We start from the raw sequence: 21,802 nt of genomic DNA, 5'->3' as shown, positions 1-21,802 counted from the left end.
ACAAGGGGCAAGAACGAAGGCAGACCCCCCCCCACTAGGTAGATAAACAAAAAGAAAAAGAAAACCCCGCAAGAGGACAGCGTACCCAAGTGGAACAGAGCCGGCCGCTATGATTGGTAAAGACAAGCTGCACAGTATCCTGCGCCCCACCAGTGCAAAAACTGCCCCTTACTTTAAGGCGAACAAGGGAGACAGAACACCCGAGCACACAAAGAGCGGCCGAAAACCAAGCAGTAAACGGCCAAGCAGGGGGCAGGACCCAAGGAACTTGTGGAAGGTGGCCCCAAGCCCCAAGGGCAGTACTTACAGGGCACCTAGGGAAGGGAACCCTAGGCGCATGCAGCCCGAGTACTGGAGAATCACTCCCAGCTCACGCACCACCTAAAAAACAGACACCACACTCTAGGTACAGTGCTGAAACAACCACTGGAGCCGGAGCACATAACCGTTGCCTATAGCATCAACCGAAGAACTGATGGGTGGATAGCCGGCGTGGGAGGTCTGGGGCTCCCCCTTCACCCTCCCGGGGAGGGGGGAGCTGCGCAGACAGCGGCGCGGTGACGTATGACGTCATACTAGTTTCCTTGTTTTCTGTTGAAGAGTTCTAAACACTAGTTTGGCTTTAGGTAGCAATTTTCACCGGAATAGGGGTTTGTTTTGGAATGCTTACCTTTCTGGATGCTTGACCCGGTCGATGGCAGACATAGAATGCTTCCAACCACATGGGGGTTTCTATAGGCCATTGCTCCCCTTGCCTCTCCGAGGGGGCCAGGTTCTGGCCGTGGTCCCCGGTAGGCCCTAGAACTCCATACACATGACTGATGCCAAAGTCTGACATTAGCATATCAGCCGGTAAAGCTCCGGGGAGCCGACGGGGCTCCCCCCAGAAAACAGAGTGGTAGGAGAAGAAGTGGGTGAGTGAGGCGGTGTTGAGTGGCTGGCTGGTGTGTGGTTGTCACTCCTCGTTGCTTTTCGACTTATAATACCAACTTAGTGGTTCGTTATGGTGAACAAGACATGCATATACTTATATATAACCTGTGTGTAGAGTGTAATAACAGCAAAACTATTTATTTATTGTTTTATGAACATAATAATTGAATCACTAATAAGCACACCATAATTTTGAGTATAGTGATGATTCACACATTTTATTACATAAATCTTATCACACTATACACTATTGAATAATATTACTGCAAAAAAAAAACTAAGAAAAAATCAATTAGACATTGAAATAATTTGGTAATAATATCTTTGTGGCAACTCTCGCCTGTCAGCGCAGGTGACGTTGACCGCCTCTGACGACCGCTCTGTCAACGCCCACATTTTGCCAGACTTCCTCGGCCTATTGCAGCCAAAATATGTCGCCTACAATTTTGTTTATTTTTCCCGTGCTCAGGGAACACAAATTAACATTTTTAGAAGATAAAATAATTTTTTAGATTTTTTTCTTGCACACAGGGGTGTAAATCTCCTCAGGACCCCTTAGCAGCAGAAGGGTTAAATCATAAAAAAAAAATAAACCTTTCCAGGTCAATTAGTTTGCCTGTAGTAGCCGTTTTCATAAACATTCACAAAAATCCAATGTGGCCGACTTCTTTTTCAAATTGTAGGAAAACCACAAACTTAATTTTTTTAGGACTTTTTGTGGATAATCCTTAACAAATTCCAACCAGTCCCAGCTTGTTATTTTGAATGTCTACCTCAAATGCTAATTTGACTGTACTACAAAGAATGTGAGGCTGACTATGCCACACAGAGAACAATAAAGGCCATATTAACTTACTCTAAATGGTCGAAATAGTTCAGACAGGCTCCTAGGTTCCCGGTCTAAGTTTAAGGGTCCGTCGGGAAACATAACCAAACCGGCAACAATGGCCAGACGAGGAATTGTGAACATCAATGCCGGGTCATAATCGTCAATTTGGTCTTGAGTCGTTAAACCAAGTTTCAGAGCCCTGTAATGAAATTAGAATACTAAAATTACAACAAATATTAATAGCACTAAAGCCCCAGAAGTTCCACTTGAGAGCAAACAAACAATTTCCAGCTGTGAGCCAGCTAGCAATAGCGGTATACACCCCCCAACTTAAGCCACAACTTGGGCTGATGACAACCCAAAGGACAGATTTTCAAACATCAAATTAAACAGTAAAAGAACTGTAAGGTTTTATTAGATAGATTTCTCTACTACATGGGGTACCCAGAAATGCCTGGGTCTGTCTGTCTCTTGTTCTATCTCCCGCCCTCATATTCTCTATTCCTTAGCCCCTCCACATCCCCCTGTAATACATACAAGTCAGGTGGCAGTGTTTGCTGACCAGCATGTTGATGCTCTGCTGTGTCTAAGCCTACAAGACCAGCCTATTGGTTCATTATGGGGAAGAAAAAAAAAAAAAGGTAGGTAGGTAGTAATATATACAGTAACAAGTGTATTCAATGTAGTAACAGCAAATAATCAGCGTCGAATGTAATGAAATGGCATTTTTTGGACGAGCCCCGGAGGCTCCCTGAAGCTATCCGAACTGATATGTGCTATATTAGTTTAGGGTCATCAGTGACAGGAGTTCTTATGTCTACCAGGAACCACGAGCCAGAAACTGGCCCCTCAGAGGAGCAGGGAGCGATGGCCTATGAGCACTTTACATTTAAAGTGCTCAGTGTAAAGTCATAATTGCCAGACCACTGTCTGGCTAACCTGTGTAAAAGCTAACCTGGCTAACCCAAAAAGATCAAAATAACTCCCCTAGAAAGAAACCAAACACGAAACCCTTCATGTGACTAGCACTTCTGCACGTTAGCACTACCTCGCCCCTGTAGGGAGGAAAGGGGAGCCAGCAGCCCATCACTCCAGTTCTTGAACGATGAAAAACCGCCAGCTGGGAGGGAGGGTGTCAGGAAGCCCTTTCGGCTCCCTGAAGCTAACTACCCTTTTACTTTATGATAAGTAAAAGGAGGGACTTACCCGGGAAGCGGCAACACCGCAGGTCTCAAGATATAGACGAGACATACGGCCGCAACAGGCACCCCAAAACCCCACACAGCTGGGAAGGAACCGGAACGTTCACTTTACCTGGCAGCCAGCTACCCCGTTCAACCTCCAAAGATCCCCACGCCCGAATGTCTATCCGAGACATGTTGCCAAAAACCGCTGCAAGAGCAGCACACTTCCAAACAGCATGTGCACAAGGGTAGACAGCAGACTGGCAGGATGTGATGACACTGTGGACAACCTGACACACACAAGCCCTGGAACAAGGAACTAGGAAAACTGGATTCACCCAAAGAGTATCGACCGTCACAGAACCAGTGGCCCGCATGTAGCGGGGTAAAGTCGCCACCGCACACAACAAGTGATGCACCCCTGGCCTAACTAACCAAGCATCCACAACCAACTGACCCTTCCGGAAGCCCACCGTCTCAATTTTCACCCAGAAAATAAGAAGGCCGCAAACGAACAAAATGACCACCTGGACCAAACGAATAGAACCCCGGCATTGGAGAGCATGAAGCTTTCCGACCCCAAGAGGTCAAGGCCATCCAAAAGCAACCCCTAACTGAAGGGGATATTGGGCTCTATCATCTCTACATTTGAAATTGTGTATGGAGTCAACCTCCACCACATCACTACCTAATGCATTTTATTTGTTAACTACACTAACACTGAAGAAATTCTTTCTAATGTCTCTGTGCCCCAGTTGAATATTCAGTTTCCATCCGTGTCCCCTTGTTCGTGTTCCACCCATGCTAAATAATTTGTCTTTATCCACCCTGTTAATTCCTCTGAGAATTTTGTAGGTGGTGATCACATCTCCTCTTACTCTTCTGTTCTTCAGGGACGCAAGGTTCAACTCTCATAACCTTTCCTTGTAACTTATACCTCTTAGTTCTGGGATAAGTCTGATGGCATACCTCTGAATCTTCTTTAACCACTGCACTGCTCTGCATTAAAATATGACACCCCAGTGGTGCACCAAAAATAAATTCTTTCCAAAAAAATTATTTTCTCTTTTTATATTGTTAAAATGCAGTCTTTGATCACACATACTTTAGCTGTGATGGAGCTGAGAAATTGAGCAAATTATGGGCGCTGAGCGATGGAGTGCTTAAGGTCACTAGGCCCCACCACCTCGTGGGGCGGCAGTTGCCGCAAATATAATGTTTCACAATTATTTTGATGTTTCTCATTCATTTCTTCTCTGGATTTTTGCTGTAATATTATTCAAAAGTGTGTGTAATTTGTGGGTGTTTTGGCGGTCGAACAGGGTTCTGGCTGCACGCTACCTTGTTAATGTTCCGGGGCCTAGTCGGGCCTGTGTCACTTTGGGTCGGCGATTGCAGCCTCATGTCTTGACTTCCAGTTGAGGTGCGAGCACCGACCGCCTCCCGGGTTAGTCTCTCTAGTTTTTGTCTTTGGTGATATAGTTTCAGGGAGCCGAAGGGACTCCTCCCCCAGAAAACCAGCGTTGAATGTGATGAAACGCCTTTTTCTGAGCGAGACCCGGAAGCTCCCAAGCAATCCCCCCTCTCCCTGGTCGGCGTTTTTTTTTTTTGCGTGTTTTGACATCCAGCCTCGAACTGGAGGGTGGATCGCCGGCGTGGTGGGTCTGGGGCTCCCGCTTTCGCCTCCTGGAGAGGGGGGAGCTGTGCAGACATGCGGCTCTGCTTGTGTGACGTCATGCTCGTTTGCTCATTTTCATTTTGGAAGTTCTGTCCACTCGTTTGTCTGTTTTAGTAGTTTTAACCAGAATAGGGGTTTGTTTTGAAGCGCTTACCTTTCACAGTGCCTGGCCCAGTTGATGGCAGACATAGAATGCTCCAAATCACATGTGCATTTCTATAGGCCATTGCCCCTCGTGCCTTGGATGAACTATATTCAGACTGATGCCAAAGTCTAATGATATCCATATCAGTCTGGATAGCTCCGGGGAGCCAAGGAGATACCCCCAGAAAATGTAATTTTAACAAATTTATTAAATTTGGACGCCAGCTACGCCCCTCTCGAACATTCGCAGAGTTAATTTCGGATGTCATATTGGTCTCTCCTGAACGAAAGTGTTTCTTTGTCATCCTCTGTGTACAAATCTTCGGTTGTAAGTAAAGGTTCAATACTAGAGGACATTCATTATTTTGCATGTAAAAAATATTTTGGATTTTTCTTTATCTCTTGTATAGCTTTCTGTTCCAGCTTCATTTCCTGAAACTAGTATGATCTCTTCAATGTCTGCTCTGTTTCTTCTATCTCCTTGTTTAGGTTTCATTTCCTTTGTTATGAAAGTTGTGTCTGCTTAAGCATTTCTGTGATTTTTTCCCCTTTTTTGTAGTCGTCTTCATTCTCTTTCTAGAGTGGTCCTCTTTTTGACCCTCTGCAAGGTCACATGCTTCAAACAGACTTTGTATGCTTCGGCAGTCAGTTGGGCTTATTCCTGTCTGGGAGCTTTGCCACTTAAGACTGTTTCCCCATTGGATGTTTGCCAGTTATATTTTTATTTTTTCCCCAGTCAATCCTTTTATTGTTAAAACTGAATTGATTGAATAATCCTTCTCATCTGTTAATCTTCTTGAATTTATTGTAGGTATTGATGCTAGTTTGAACTTCAATGACCTTGTAGTCTGAATATGTAGTACAGTATATGCAATTGTAATAAAATTATCATTATCAAAATCCTGGTCACAAAATCCTGAAAATAATTCGTAAAGAAAAAATATTTTTTTTTTTTGAAGATGGGGCAAACTTAGATGGAACAAACAATGGCAGTGCTGTGGCCACCTGCCTAGCACTGTGACCATCATAACTAGTACTGTATTCACTGATACCCGAACCTTGTACACGTCTTTACTGCAGTCACGATCTTCTACGATACTATCACCACAAAATAATAATTACTTACATATTTCATGGTTTTTAAGTGATGCTGTGGAGCAAGCTAAATAGCAGTTAACTCATGCTGCATGAGCCAGCATTGGCTGTTCAACTCAGTACCAAGGCCTTCATGCCCCAGGAATGGTGCACATATTTTTTTGTTTTCCACAGTGGCACTGTTTACTGATGCCCTGAGAAATCCAATGCGAGTCCAATGTACCTGCGGGACGTTTGAACTGTATGCACTACTCTAATACTCTAAATCATGTATGTGTATGATATGCGCAGTTCATTCATTTAGGCCAAAATCAGATACATATGATATACACAGTGGAAGGGTTAAGTACAGCGGAACCTCGGTTTTTGAATACCAGTTTCCACATTTTTCAGTTCTTGGCCTCAATTTCTTCAAAAAATTTGACTCGGTACACTGTACTTGAGGTCTGTCTCAGTGCTCGAGTTTATTGACACATGTATGGGTTATCTTGAGATGTTGTCTTGAGATGATTTCAGGGCTTAGATGTCCCCTGGCCTGGTCCTCGACCAGGACTCCTTTTTGTTACACATCGCCAGGAAGCAGCTGTCTAACTCCCAGGTACCCTATTTACTGCTGGGTAAGAGGGCATCAGGGTGAAAGAAACTCTGCCCATTTGTTTCTGCCATCGCTGAGGACCGAACCCGGAACCTCAGGACTATGAATCCGAAACGCTTTCCATTAGCTGTCAGGCCCCATTGGATCAACGAGCACGTGGATCTGTTCTGCTGAGCTTGGGGGGGGGGGGGGGGGACGCGTGACGATGTGCGCACAGTTTACCAGTTTACCCCACCTAGTGACGGTGGAATAAACTGGATGGTGGGGGGGGGGGAACTGGATGGATGGATGGTGGGGGGGAACTGGATGGATGGATGGTGGGGGGGGGGGAACTGGATGGATGGATGGTAGGGGGGTTACTGGATGGATGGATGGATGGTGGGGGGGGAACTAGATGGATGGATGGTGGGGGGGGGGGGGAACTGGATGGATGGATGGTGGGGGGGGGGAACTGGATGGATGGATGGTGGGGGGGGGGGGGAACTGGATGGATGGATGGATGGGGGGGCCTCGTAGCCTGGTGGATAGCGCGCAGGACTCGTAATTCTGTGGCGCGGGTTCGATTCCCGCACGAGGCAAAAACAAATGGGCAAAGTTTCTTTCACCCTGAATGCCCGTTACCTAGCAGTAAATAGGTACCTGGGAGTTAGTCAGCTGTCACGGGCTGCTTCCTGGGGGTGGAGGCCTGGTCGAGGACCGGGCCGCGGGGACACTAAAGCCCCGAAATCATCTCAAGATAACCTCAAGATGGATGGTGGGGGGAACTGGATGGATGGATGGTGGGGGGGGGGGGAACTGGATGGATGGATGGATGGTGGGGGGAACTGGATGGATGGATGTTGGGGGGGAACTGGATGGATGGATTGTGGGGGGGAACTGGATGGATGGATGGTGGGGGGGAACTGGATGGATGGATGGTGGGGGGGAACTGGATGGATGGATGGTGGGGGGGGGGAACTGGATGGATGGATGGATGGTGGGGGGGAACTGGATGGATGGATGGTGGAGGGGAACTGGATGGATGGATGGATGGATGGATGGATGGATGGATGGATGGATGGATGGATGGATGGTGGGGGGGGACTGGATGGATGGATGGTGGGGGGAACTGGATGGATGGATGGTGGGGGGAACTGGATGGATGGATGGTGGGGGGGAACTGGATGGATGGATGGTGGGGGGGAACTGGATGGATGGATGGATGGATGGTGGGGGGGAACTGGATGGATGGATGGATGGATGGTGGGGGGAACTGGATGGATGGATGGTGGAGGGGTGGGCAGCAAAGTGCATGTACAGGCAGGCAGCAGTGGTCAGGCAGATGTCAGTGTGTGCAGTAGTGAGATGGTTGGCAGAGTGGGCAAAGTGGGTGGGCATGCAGGCAGCACAATGAATGGGTGGCAGATGGTAGACTAATGAGGTGAGTGGCAGGGTGGGCACACAGCAGGTGGGTAGCAGGGCAGTCAGGTGACAGTGGGTGGGCAGATGAGTAGTGGGATGGGTGGCAGAGTGGGTAGTAGTGGGTGGGTGGGTAGCAAAGGCGGTGGCATGAGTGGGCGAGCTTCCGACTAGGACTAACACATGAGCTGGTCATACCCGGTCACTCCCCAAGACCCCCCCCCCCCATTCTGAACACCAGACCCTATCCGCTACCACCATCCCTCCATCCTGCACCTTCCCCGCTACCTCCATCTCCTCATCCCCAAAACCAGACCTCCCCAGCTGTACCCCTCCCAGCCATATGGACGGTATTAATACAATGGGGCTTTCTTGCTACCAGTTGATGGATTGGGAGGCAGACTCCGTTAACACCTGACATTAAACTCTTGTTTGCTAACTGACTCGTTGCGACTGTGACTGCCTGATTGACTGTGAATGTGACTGACCATAAATGCCTAACTGGTTGCTACTACAACTGTGAATGCTTGACTGACATGTTGTGACTGTAACTGAATGGTTCTGGCTGGCTGCCACATAAGAGGAAGTGAAATGTCTGAAAGGAAAATCTGGAACCAGTGATGCAGATATGAATGCATTTAAGGCGAGCATGTTGTTGTTATAGATTCAGCTACTCGGAACAAGTTTCAAGTAGCACGGGCTATGGAGAGCCTGTAACTCACCTGGCACAGGAGCGGCGCAAGTAGTACAGGCTATAGTGAGCCCGTAGTGGACTTACCTGGCACAGGAGCAGTGCCAAGGCGAGCAGGGGATGTCCTTTCTAAACACTCGCCACCTCTCCCTCCTCCTCACCCTCCCCATACACAAACACCGCTCCTCCCTCCCTCCTCGCTGTCTCCCATACGCTAACAAGAGTCCTCAGTAAAGGTAAAGTGCAGTTAAATGTTCACTTATTTTATTTAAGGTATATATTTATACCTGATTGTTTTGTGTATGAAAAATATGAGTAATATTCTGTATAAAACGTATTTTTAAGTTAACATTTTTTGGTGTGTGGAATGGATTAATTCAATTTACATTATTTCCTACGGGAAAATTCGTTTCGGTTTTTGAACCGTCGGGCGGTGACACATCCAGGGCGTGGTGAAGTGCCACATGCCTTAAGCTCATAATTTAAGAGATGATAGGATGATAGGCAGGGGGGGGGCGCCACAATCAGCCACAAGTTTTCTGTGACGGCATCGGCGGGCACGACGCCCGTCCCAGGGAGCGGAGCCCAGCTCACAGTTTGGCTAAACTTCAGACAGAGAGGTTGTGACTTTGTGACCTTGGGTGCTCTCGCGAGGATCGGTAGATTTAGATCTTAAGTGGCGAGTTGAGCCTAAGAGGGAGGCAACAGGACTCTGACCATATTGAGGCCCCAAGAGGACCTTTCTTAACCCTTAACATGCTCGGGGTTTAATATCCTGTCATCCCCACAGGCGCATGTCATTTTGAAAAAAAAAAAAATTATTTTTTCTTTCTAACCTGTTAATTTTTGTTCACTGATCACGGGAAAAATAATAAAAAAATCGTAAGTGGCATATATTGCCCGCTATAGGGCGGGGAAGTCTGGCAAATTATAGGCGCTGACTCAGCGTGCGTCCCAGGCGATCTGTTGCTCGCCAGCTGTCAGGCCAGAGTTGCCACAAAGAGATAATTACCGAATTATTTCAATGTCTCCGATTGATTTTTCATACTTTTTTTGCTGTATTATTCAATAGTGTGTAGTTTGATATATTTATATAATAAAATGAGTGAATCATTGCTGTACTCAAAAATATGGTGTGCATATTGTTGATTCAATTATGTTCATCAATCAGTGAACAAATACTTTGTCGGTTATTACACTATAAGCACAGGTTATATATAAGTATTTGCATGTTTTGTTCACTATAACGAACCACTAAGTAGCTATTATGAGTCAAAAAGTAATGAGGAGTGACCGCCGTGTACCAGCCAGCCACTCCCGCCCTCCCTCCAGTCATCTGACTCACCCTCATTCTCCTCCCACAATGTTTTTGCTATAATTCACTATATACAGACGTTATATATAAGTATCTACATGTTTTGTTCACCATAACTGTACATCTAAGCTTGTATGGTGAGTAAAGGCACAGAGATGTGGCTACTCACACAGTCAGCTGATCGGCGGCCGCCCTCAAGGTCAGACGCACTAATATTTCTCCTCCAACAATACTGTGTGGTGTTATTACGCTATATATCTTATATACAGACGTTATATATAAGTATCTACACGTTTTGTTCACCATAACTGTACATCTAAGCTTGTATGGTGAGTAAAGGCACAGAGATGTGGCTACTCACACAGTCAGCTGATCAGCGGCCGCCCTCAAGGCCAGATGCACTAATATTTGTCCTCCAACAATACTGTGTGGTGTTATTACGCTATATACACACATTATATATAAATATCTACCCGTTTTATTCATCATACTTGTACAAATAAACTGGTATGGTGCATAAAGACCATCGTGGTAACCAGTAAACAACACCGTCGTCTGCACGGTGGCGTCGTGCAGACGACGCCACCGCCCTCACCAAAATGGAGGCTCCAAACCTTCTCTTGCTGTTTATACCCTCTATACGCACGTTATATGTAAGTATCTACATTTGTGTTCACCATAGCGAACCACTAAGCTGGTATGGTGAGTGCAGTCAATAAAAGGTGGCCACACACAGTCAAAAGACATCGCCACCACCCTCCCTCCCACAGCATTACACCTCCTTCCAAGGCGCACAGCGCTAAATATCACCACAATCCTGCTATTATCAGAACCCTGGTCAGTTTTATCACAGTCAGGGGTCTTCTGTAATAATATCATCGCTACATAATAGCATGAACAAGTATAATTTGGCATTTTTAGGCGATGCTGTGGTCACAAGCTTAACAGCAGTGCCGTTAGCTCATGCTGCGTGCGTCAAGCTTGGTTGCTCACTCAATACTGAGGCCAATAACACCCGGGAGTTTGGCCCACGATTTTTTTAAAAAATGGCGTCTGTTTACAAGAGCCCTGATGAAGGTGTGGTGAACCCTGTGTATCCGCGGGCTGTTTAAATCTTGTGTAGTACTCCAACACATCATATGACGTGATGCGCAGTTGACTGGAACAATGTCCAGCACGTCATATGACGTGCTGGGTGAGTCAGATGACTGGAGGGAGGGCGGGAGTGGCTGGCTGGTACACGGCGGTCACTCCTCGTTACTTTTTGACTCATAATAGCTACTTAGTGGTTCGTTATAGTGAACAAAACATGCAGATACTTATATATGACCTGTGCTTATAATGTAATAACCGACAAAGTATTTGTTCACTGATTGATGAACATAATTGAATCAACAATATGCACACCATATTTTTGAGTACAGCAATGATTCACTCATTTTATTATATAAATATATCAAACTACACACTATTGAATAATATTACAGCAAAACAAGTATGAAAAATCAATCGGAGACATTGAAATAATTCGTTAATTATCTCTTTGTGGCAACTCCGGCCTGACAGCTGGCGAGCAACAGATCGCCTGGGACGCACACTGAGTCAGCGCCTATAATTTGCCAGACTTCCCCGCCCTATAGCGGGCAATATATGCCACTTACGATTTTTTTATTATTTTTCCCGTGATCAGTGAACAAAAATTAACAGGTTAGAAAGAAAAAATAATTTTTTTTTTTTTTCAAAATGACATGCGCCTGTGGCGATGACAGGATATTAAACCCCGAGCATGTTAAGGGTTAAGGGGGCCTTAGATTCCAATTTGCCCTAAAAATGCAACAAATGAAAACTCGTTCGATTTCAATCAAACTTTTTTGACAAGTTCTATATGAAAAGTGTTTCATCTGGTCCAAGTTTCAGCATCGTAGCATAAATAGGAAGGGAGGAAAAAAATATTGAAGTACCCAGTAGTTGTGAAAATTATGCCAAAATGGTCAAAATCGATTATCAATCAAAAGTGTCAACTGAAATCATAGCTATGACTCTTTGCTATCACAATAGTATATAATAAACAAATATTATAATTAGTTTAATTGAAAAAAAAATTTAAGAAAAAAAACAAGCATTTTTTTTTTAATTATTTTTTTTTTTTTTTTTTAATTTTTTTTTTTTTTTTAATTATTATTTTTTTTTTTTTTTTTTTTCGGGCGATTTGCATCAAACTTACACACCTGACTGTACGTAAGCCTATCTGTAAGGACGCCAATTTTGGAGAAAATTGGTTGATGTCAACCTCAGCCACAGATTTTAGAACCTTAGACTTCATTCATTTCTGTTTTTTTTTCAATTGACACAAACGTTTACAAAACTGATTCATTTTTTATTCAATTTACATGAAACTTACACAGTATATGTGGAGGGCATGTCTCTACATTGGAGAGTTTTCATTTTTCTCTAAGTTCATTTATTAATTTTATAATAGCAATAAACATGCCATATTTGCAAAAAAAAATTTGGGAACTTTGAACATTTGTATTAGGAAAACTAAAGATGTTTTGGAAATTCTATATCTCAAGGTCCTTTATTATATGCTAATGTGTCAGAAAAGTGTCACAGAATAATTATATCTGAAACGTGTGTTCTGAAGTGTGGACTTGAAAATGGGTAAAAAACGTTGAAAAAAAACAAAAACAAAAAAAATCTCCCTTTCTATTTACGCTGCAGTACTGAAACTTGGGACAATTAAAGCACTTTTCATATACAACTAGTCAAATAATATTGGTTGACATTGAACAACTTTGACTCTGACAACCAGACGCCCCCTTAACTTCATCAGAAGGAAAAGCGAGTACAGAGCCAACAGTAAAGAGAGCCGTGACAGAGCGTCACCGGAGGAGCATAACGAGACTCTGCCCTTTGTCTTCCCCCATTATATCAGCTGGTAAAAATAGCCACATCCTGACGGCTGGGCTTGACAATGGTCGAGGCGACCAATCGTTTGTGAACCAACAGCTGTTTGATCCACGTAACACCTCGCACAGAACACAAACTGTTCAGACTATTCAGGAATTTGATAGAGCGATATCCCACTTTACTGTACAGTATGGTGTCTAAAATCCAGATTGGATGTAAACATGAAATACTGGATGGACGGTGATACCCAGATTCCTGATTTGAAGAGTGAATTTACACACTATTGAACTTAATGACTCTACTCGACGACAAGAGATGCAACAAATGCCCAGAGCAAACAAACAAGTACTCGTACACATCTCATGAGTAATGGTTGTACACCATTACCAAGTGGGTCTAACAAGTACTCTGGACAAGGAAACCTTTTGACGCACAAAGAAAGTTCTACCTAGTGTATCTGGTAAACAAATTAAAAGTTATTTATGTAGTAAGCTATGAGGCAAATAATAATATTTATACCCTGTAAAACACTAAAGTTTGACAGTACAACAGTAACTGCAAATAGCTGAATAAATTGGGAAAGATGCCTATGTTTCTCTAAGCAAAGTTTTGGAGAGCTGGACAAAGCAATATAATGTAGAGTTGAGGTAGAGGAAGAGATTTCCATGTAACCAGTGATAAGAGGTGAATTAAGAGGTTTCTGAATTGCCAATGACCTGAAGGAGGATTATAAGAGACATTTTGAGTATTGTCTAGGAATTATGAGTTTGTGAAGATTTGATCAACTGCAACACTTGACTTTGGTTTTCAAATAAATTTCAAGAGGATGAACTTAACTTACCTTTGGACAGTTTCGGAAAAAAGAACAACAACATTCTGTTGAACATCGTGTTCCTCGACACTCTTCACCGGCACCATCGCACTCACGTAGCTCAACTCAAACTCGGCAAAGAGTCTATCAAAAATCTTTAGGGACTCTCGAATTTTTTCTGTGTACTCTGGAACAGGCTTTAGGCACTGCAAAGGGAAAATTAATAGATTACTATACTGTACTGACAAATAATAATAATAATTTACAATATCTAATGTATCATGTATCAAAATACAATCATTCAATGTAATGAAACACTCCTTTCTGGTTGGGCCTCAGTGGCTCCTTGAAGCCAGCACAGAGATACCTCCTCACAAGCATCACATCAGCCCTAGGAGTCCTGAATGGCCTACTTTCCTGAATAGCATAATTTCATACTTTCCAGGAAGTAGACTCTGCATATTTTCTGGATACATCCAGAAGGTATGCAGAGCAAAACAGACAAGATTCAATGAGAAACAAGATATGAAGCAGCAAACTACTCCACAAATGATCCACTCAGTAGTCAGTTCGCATGCCTCTAATTACAAGTGATCACTGCCGGATGGCAGCGGCCTGCGATCTAATGGCTCACATGACAACACATCTCAGTCCGGAGCTAAACACCAGAAACCAACATACCAGGTTTGTGGTCTTTACTCATACTCTCTCCCCCAATCCGTCCTCACACAAGGCAGCGGCCGTCCTCCGCAGATGCATTCATCAATTTTAACATACTAAGTAATGTGTATTAAAAATTGGTTTGTTCTTATATATAAATTAATATTATACATAAAAATTCTATGTACTGTATAGTTAGGCATAGGTAAGGTTAGGTGTTTAGGTTCTTTTGGCGATTATTTGTATTTGAAGTACATGGGTGAAGTATTAATAGAATTGTGGTTCGAACAGAGAACGTGAGCGAAGCACTTGTTCTGGAAGTGTTCGGACGTCATCAGTTGTGAGTCTTGTGTGTAAACCACTTTTAATTCATAAACATGGAGTTTGGCGGCTAGATTAAAGAGCTTGGATCTTGGTATGCGAGGATGAGTTGCTCTCCTTGTACCTAATACAGGGCGCTACTGAGGCCCAACCAGAAAGAGATGCATCATTTAATTGACTGCTGATTTTCAGAAGAGCTGAACAATACAGCTAACCACAGAGAATTACCAGGGAGGAGGAAAGCAAAGATTAGACTCTTGAAGAAGAGCCCAGGAAGGAAAACTGGAGTGAGAGCAAAACAAGCCCAACAGAGACCAGAAACACTGACCAGATAACAAGCAGCCAGGACCCTATTAGACCTCCAAAAACCCTTGAGCCAGGATATCAAAGACATGTCAGAAATGATCATGGTCAAAGCCATACACTTTCAAACATTGTTGGTCCAAGGTTAGACCACAGGCTGACTATATTTAACCACAGCCAACGACTGAGGAGAAATGACCCAACGCCACTGCCTCTGGAGGAAACGACCCAAAATGACCACAAATCGTGGGACCAGGCGAGAGCAAACCAATGCTCAGAGCGATCACTGCGCCGACCAGACGCCAACGGCTCTGCAGGAGGGGCTGGTCCCGAATCTGGTACTACTGGCTTATGACGATTGAAGGAACCCTGAGACCTGGCACGACCCTTCTGGGCAGGACCACTACAGCCCCCTCCCCGGAGAACCAGCAATTCTGACATAGGCCAGCAACTAGACGAAGCCGCCTACAGAAAATGCACCACCACAGACTCTGCAAACAGCAACAGACAAAAAGGGGACGAAAATCTAAGAGCCAGGGCCCAAGCAGATTCCAAAGAGTGGATGAGCACCACCTGTCGGCACGCGAGGCGAGAAACAAAGAACAGAGACACCGCCTCCTTTAGAATCAGCGCAAACAACTTCAACAAGGAAGCCAACGCCTGAGCTGCCGAACAAACACACTGAACACCGGCCCGGAACCCAGCTCCTCCACAAGCCAGTCCGAAGAGAACTCCAGCAGGTAAAAAAGATCAAGACCAAAGCCAAATGCCCATGGGCGCGCAAATCCTTGACCACCAGGGACGCCAAATGGGAGGAAACTGGCACGTGAAGTTGCACCTGGGTGACATCACGAGGAAGGATGGGAGCGAACAAGCACACATTAAGGTGCTTAAACACGCCCCCCCAGGGAAACCAGAACAACCGTAGTCAACTCCCACCATTCAACCGTGCGGGTCCGACAGAACGAATGCCAAGCCCCCCCCCCCCACAAAAAAAGGGCAGTCTGCCAGCCACGAAGACTCTGGCACCTCGTAATGCATCCAATAAGGAAAAAGAGGAGCCAAACTCAAAAGGAGTAGGCTTCATTAGCGAGGCATAATCTGGGTCTCACAGAAGGTAAGCCGCAAGGACCTCCCGCACCTCCCTTGGTGGGAAGCGGGAAGCCGAGAGTCTCCGAAAGGAGGAAACCGAAGTACCCAAAGGAACCCGGAACCAAACCCGGGGAGGAGTCAAACTCATCAAAATCGTACAGGGAGAGGACGGGGATTAGGAAAACTCCCCTTCCTGTAACAACAAGCCCCATGCCAAGGGTACCAACACTCAAGCGGGGTCAAACGGGGCCCAAGCCCTCCCAAGTCAACTTCTCCCCAACCCCGGTATTCTTCACGTAAGGATCCAGGGCCGAGCCGTCCTCCAAACCCTCTGCTTCTGGAGAAAAAGCAGAGTCCACTGGAAAAGCAGGGATGAAGCAGGCCCGCTGGCATGACTCAAAAACTCCGGCAGGAGGAACAGGTTCGAATGCCTCCGCCGCCGATCCGGAAGGGCCAATCCCCGAAGCCGCCCGAGTCTCACCATCAGCTGGGTGGACAGCACTTCGGATTCATAGTCCTGAGGTTCCGGGTTCGATCACTGGTGGAAGCAGAGACAAATGGGCAAAATGTTTCTTTCACCCTGATGCCCCTGTTACCTAGCAGTAAATAGGTACCTGGGAGATAGACAGCTGCTACAGACTGCTTCCCAGGGAAAGTGTGCAACAAAAAGGAGGCCTGGTCACAGGGACCAGACCGGGCCACGGGGATGCTAAAGCCCCGAAATCATCTCAAGATAACCAGGCAAACCATGCCCCGACTCCCTAACCCTCAGATGTTTGGGGGGCCAGGAGCAGGGGAGGGGGTGAGCAGGAAGAACCACAGCAGGGGAGGGGGTGAGCAGGAAGAACCACAGCAGGGGAGGGGGTGAGCAGGAAGAACCACAGCAGGGGAGAGGGTGAGCAGGAAGAACCACAGCAGGGGAGAGGATGAGCAGGAAGAACCACAGCAGGGGAGAGGGTGAGCAGGAAGAACCACAGCAGGGGAGAGGATGAGCAGGAAGAACCACAGCAGGGGAGGGGGTGAGCAGGAAGAACCACAGCAGGGGAGAGGGTGAGCAGGAAGAACCACAGCAGGGGAGGGGGTGAGCAGGAAGAACCACAGCAGGGGAGGGGGTGAGCAGGAAGAACCACAGCAGGGGAGGGGGGTGAGCAGGAAGAACCACAGCAGGGGAGGGGGGTGAGCAAGAAGAACCACAGCAGGGGAGGGGGGTGAGCAGGAAGAACCACAGCAGGGAAAGGGTTAGGGGGCGCGGACCCTCAAGTCCAGGTCTCTATAACCAAGGCGGGGCAGCTGAAGGGCATCCGGAAAGGCAACCAACCTCGCACATTGCTGCAACCAAAGCCTCACATGCAACGCTGAAGCTGCCTGCACTCGAATATCAGTCTCAGTGGACTGGGTGAATTGGAGTAAAAGCAAAGAACACCACTCGCAGAACTTCGGGCCAAAGGTGTCAGTGACCCAACAGTCAGCATGGCATAGCAGAGGCAAAGGCGGAGGCACATGGCGGAGGCAAAGATGGCGAGTGTCATCCTGCGATAAGGGGGCAGAGCAATCTTCAAACTCGTACAAAGCGAGGCGAGATTCAGAGCCCCAATGAGGGTTCCCAGGGCCTTTAAGCTGACTGCTAAGGGAAGCCCAGGCGAGGTACTGCTAATCGGTTATCCCAGAGCCACCAAGCAAACAAACTAAAAGCTGAACCCCTGCGACGAGTGCAAGCACAGGGACCTAGTGGAGGGCCACCAAAACCATACAAGTGGTCCTACCGCCGTATCAGGCAGACCCCCACCAGGCAAAACAAAACAAAAACAAAAGAAAAAACCCCAAAAGCACAACGTCTCCAGGTGAACAGAACCGGTCGCTATGTGTATATCAGAGAGCAGCACAGTACCTTGCGCCCCAGCCAGTGACGAAACTACCTCGTATCCAAAGGCAAACAGGAGTAAGAACCACCCCAGCTGAACCCCCAAGGGCGGGCAATCACCGAGCAGCGACCAAACCACACAGAGGTAGCTGCTCCTGAACGGCTCATGGAAGATAACCCTGAGGCCGAAAAGGCGGTACTTACAGGGCACCTAGAGAAGGTAGCCCTAGGTGCATGCAGCCCCAGTACTCTTGTGTTACTCCTGGCTCGTTTACCACCAACACAGAGCAACAACACCGCACTGCAGCACTGCGTAAAGAGCAGAGCCAGAGTCGACCGTCACAAACACAACAGCCTCTTGAACTGAGGAGAGTAGCTGGCGTGTTGAGCCGTGCATCTGTCTGTGCAACCCCCCTCCCGGGGAGGGGGGTTGCACAGACAGATGCACGGCAGATGCACGGCAGATGTGTGGCGTCATGCTTGTTTGCTTGTTTTTGATTGGGGAGTTCTGCTTGCTAGTTCGGCTTTCAGTTTGCAATTTTTGACCAGCAGTAGTTTGTTTTGGAATCTCTACCTTTCTGGGTGCCTGACCTGGCTGACAAAGACTGCTTCCAATTACACGGGAGGCATCTTTAGGCCATTGCTCCTTGTGCCTTTTCTTGAGGGAGCCAGGTTCTAGCTCTGGTCCCCAGGTGGCCTAGAACTCCATCTTCAACATCAACAGGCAACGAGACTGTTGCCACAGTCTAATATATGCACATCAGTCTGGTATAGCTCCGTGGAGCCGAAGGAGCTCTCCACAGAAAAACACCTGAAACATGGTCACCACCTCATGCCACTCAAACATGCAGGAATGACAAAAGCCGTGCCAAATCCAAAGTAAAAACAGAGGATTGTCCACTAGCTAGGATGACTCCAGGATCTCATAATGCAACCAAAAGGTGGAAGAAGACAACCCAAGCTCAAAAGAGGCAGTGTCCACTAAAGAGGCATACTCCAGGGTTACCCAGGAGGTACAGTATCCACTCAATTTAATGGCCTCTTTTATACCGATCTGCCGGTAATAACAACCGGTTTGGGAGACCGGTATTTAGAGCCTCATATAACGGTCCCGCGGTCGATATTACCAAAGGTCGGTATTGAGTCAGGGGGTCCTCACATGGCAAGCAGGCTGCCTACCTCTTTCATCCCCTCCCTCACCCTCACTACACCTCTCCCCCACTCCCTCATTTCCCCACACCCTCACTTCCTGCTCTCCCCCCCTCCCACAAGACCCTTCTGGGAAAAGGCTCAGTAGACTGCCAGACAGAAACAGCCTGGAGAATCTCCATCTAATACAATAAAGCATTCATGAAACAACTATTTTATAACTTTTTATTATCCTAATAATATTACTAAACAAAATCTGTAACCAAAAATATATATGATGTACATCCAGAATTTAATTAAGAAACATCTGGTTAACTGGGTCAAGTGTGTTAGGCTTATCAGTGAGCCGGTCCCTTCCCCCACCACCGACACACCTCCCCCCACCCGCCCCTCCCCCCATACTTCCTCTACACACGCTCCCTCTGCTTCACCTCCATTCAACATCCATCCCTCCATCCCCCTCTCCCTCCCTCCATCAATCCATCCCTCCATTCTTCCATCCTCTCCCTCCCTGCCTACCACCCAGCCTCTGCCTGCCTGCCTCCCTCTCTGCCTACCAGCAGAGCCTCTGTTCAGCCTCTGCCTCCCTGCCTCCCTCCCTGTTTACCACCCAGCCTCTGCCTGCCTCCCTCCCAAACTAACTCTGCCTGCCTGCCTGCCTGCCTGCCTGCCTGCCTGCCTGCCTGCCTGCCTGCCTGCCTGCCTGCCTGCCTGCCTGCCTGCCCGCCCGCCTGCCTGCCTCCCTCCTTGCCTCTCTCTCCCAGCCTACAACCCATCCTCTGCCTGCCTCCCTCCCCCCTGGAAACACAACCTGTAACTGTGTATTTTCTGCTAGTTACAACTTGAAATAAAGTTGTTACATCTTGGCTTAACATGTTTATGACATATTAGAACGTTGTTACAACTTGCTATATTGGTTGTTATAACTAGTTAGGAGGTGTTAAAACTTGTTCGAACGTTGTACCAACGTCGTAGTTTCGGTGTGTGTTTGGCAGGTCCCAAGCTCTGCCTGCCTGCCTCCCTCTTTGCCTCTCCCTCCCAGCCTCTGCCTGCCTGCCTCCTTCCCTCCCTCCTTGCCTCTCCCTCCCTGCCTACCACCCAGCCTCTGCCTGCCTCTCTCCCAAGCTCTGCCTGCCTGCCTCCCTCCTTGCCTCTCCCTCCCTGCCTACCACCCAGCCTCTGCCTGCCTGCCTCCCTCCTTGCCTCTCCCCCCCTGCCTACCACCCAGCCTCTGCCTGCCTGCCTCCCTCCTTGCCTCTCCCCCCTGCCTACCACCCAGCCTCTGCCTGCCTCTCTCCCAAGCTCTGCCTACCTCCCTCCTTGCCTCTCCCTCCCTGCCTACCACCCAGCCTCTGCCTGCCTGCCTGCCTCCCTCCTTGCCTCTCCCTCCCTGCCTACCACCCAGCCTCTGCCTGCCTCTCTCCCAAGCTCTGCCTGCCTGCCTGCCTGCCTGCCTGCCTGCCTGCCTGCCTCCCTCCTTGCCTCTTCCTCCCTGCCTCCCTCCCTGCCTCCCTCCCTCCTTGCCTCTCCCTCCCTGCCTACCACTCAGCCTCTACCTGCCTGCCTGCCTCCCTCCTTGCCTCTCCCTCCCTGCCTCCCTCCCAGCCTCTGCCTGCCTCCCTCCCAAGCTCTGCCTGCCTGCCTACCTCCCTCCCTCCTTGCCTCTCCCTCCCTGCCTGCCTACATTTCAGCCTCTCCATCCCTGCCTGCCTGCATTTCAGCCTCTCCATCCCTGCCTGCCTGCCTACATTTCAGCCTCTCCATCCCTGCCTGCCTGCCTACATTTCAGCCTCTCCATCCCTGCCTGCCTGCCTACATTTCAGCCTCTCCATCCCTGGTTGATACCTGGTTGATGGGGTTCTGGGAGTTCTTCTACTCCCCAAGCCCGGCCCGAGGCCAGGCTCGACTTGTGAGAGTTTGGTCCACCAGGCTGTTGCTTGGAGCGGCCCGCAGGGCCACGTACCCACCACAGCCCGGCTGATCCGGAACTTCTCTTAGAAAACCGTCCAGTTTTCTCTTGAAGATGTCCACGGTTGTTCCGGCAATATTTCTTATGCTCGCTGGGAGGACGTTGAACAACCGCGGACCCCTGATGTTTATACAGTGCTCTCTGATTGTGCCTATGGCACCTCTGCTCTTCACTGGTTCAATCTTGCATTTTCTTCCATATCGTTCACTCCAGTACGTTGTTATTTTACTGTGTAGATTAGCCCTGCCTGCCTGCCTACATTTCAGCCTCTCCATCCCTGCCTGCCTGCCCATCCACCCACCAATCAGCCATCACTGACACAATGAGTGCATTTGGAGCCAACATAGTGCACGGATGTTCCTTGATTGTGCAGATATGTCCAACAAAGTCCCGGAATGAATACTCCAGCCTCATGACAAATCAAAACAATGTGCCGTGAATCTGTGATGTCACAGGGTAGAAGGCATTAGAGTGGTGGACCCAGTGGCTTTCTGTACAAAATATATCTTGCCTGAATGTTACTTGAAAAATTACCGACACTTAACTTTGGAAATACCGGAGCTCCGGAAATAACGACCAGGGTACAGCCCCATATAGGCCATTAAATTGAGTGGATACTGTACTTAAGAGGATGGATAGCTCCAGACAGATGATTCCAACGAGTCTAAAGGTACACGAAAACCAACCTTTGGGGAGTCGCATTCGAATCAAAATCATACGAGGAGGGGGATACAAAATCCTCTTCCCCTGAAGCCAAAAGGTCCTCATCCAAAAGGATGAAAACCCACTTGGGGTTCAAGGAAATCCAATGGGCCCCCCTATCTGACTCCATCTCTACCCCAACAATCAACCATGAAAAACCCA

At 47.5% G+C, this 21,802-nt stretch overlaps 1 protein-coding gene across 1 annotated transcript in view; it reads right to left on the bottom strand.

The window, feature by feature from the left end:
- The window catches only part of LOC123751856 (lateral signaling target protein 2 homolog), a gene marked incomplete at its 5' end in the record, with an annotated part of 134,174 nt that overhangs the window by 90,345 nt on the left and 22,027 nt on the right, over positions 1–21,802 (bottom strand). Inside the window, 2 exon segments of the mRNA XM_069315835.1 lie at positions 1,790–1,961; positions 13,614–13,789. Of these exon segments, the coding sequence (XP_069171936.1) occupies positions 1,790–1,961; positions 13,614–13,789 (348 nt within the window).

Source organism: Procambarus clarkii, chromosome 1 (assembly GCF_040958095.1).
Source record: "Procambarus clarkii isolate CNS0578487 chromosome 1, FALCON_Pclarkii_2.0, whole genome shotgun sequence".
NCBI classification, from domain to species: domain Eukaryota; kingdom Metazoa; phylum Arthropoda; class Malacostraca; order Decapoda; family Cambaridae; genus Procambarus; species Procambarus clarkii.
Note: the sequence above shows the minus strand (reverse complement) of the source record. Positions and strands in the feature narration are given on the sequence as shown.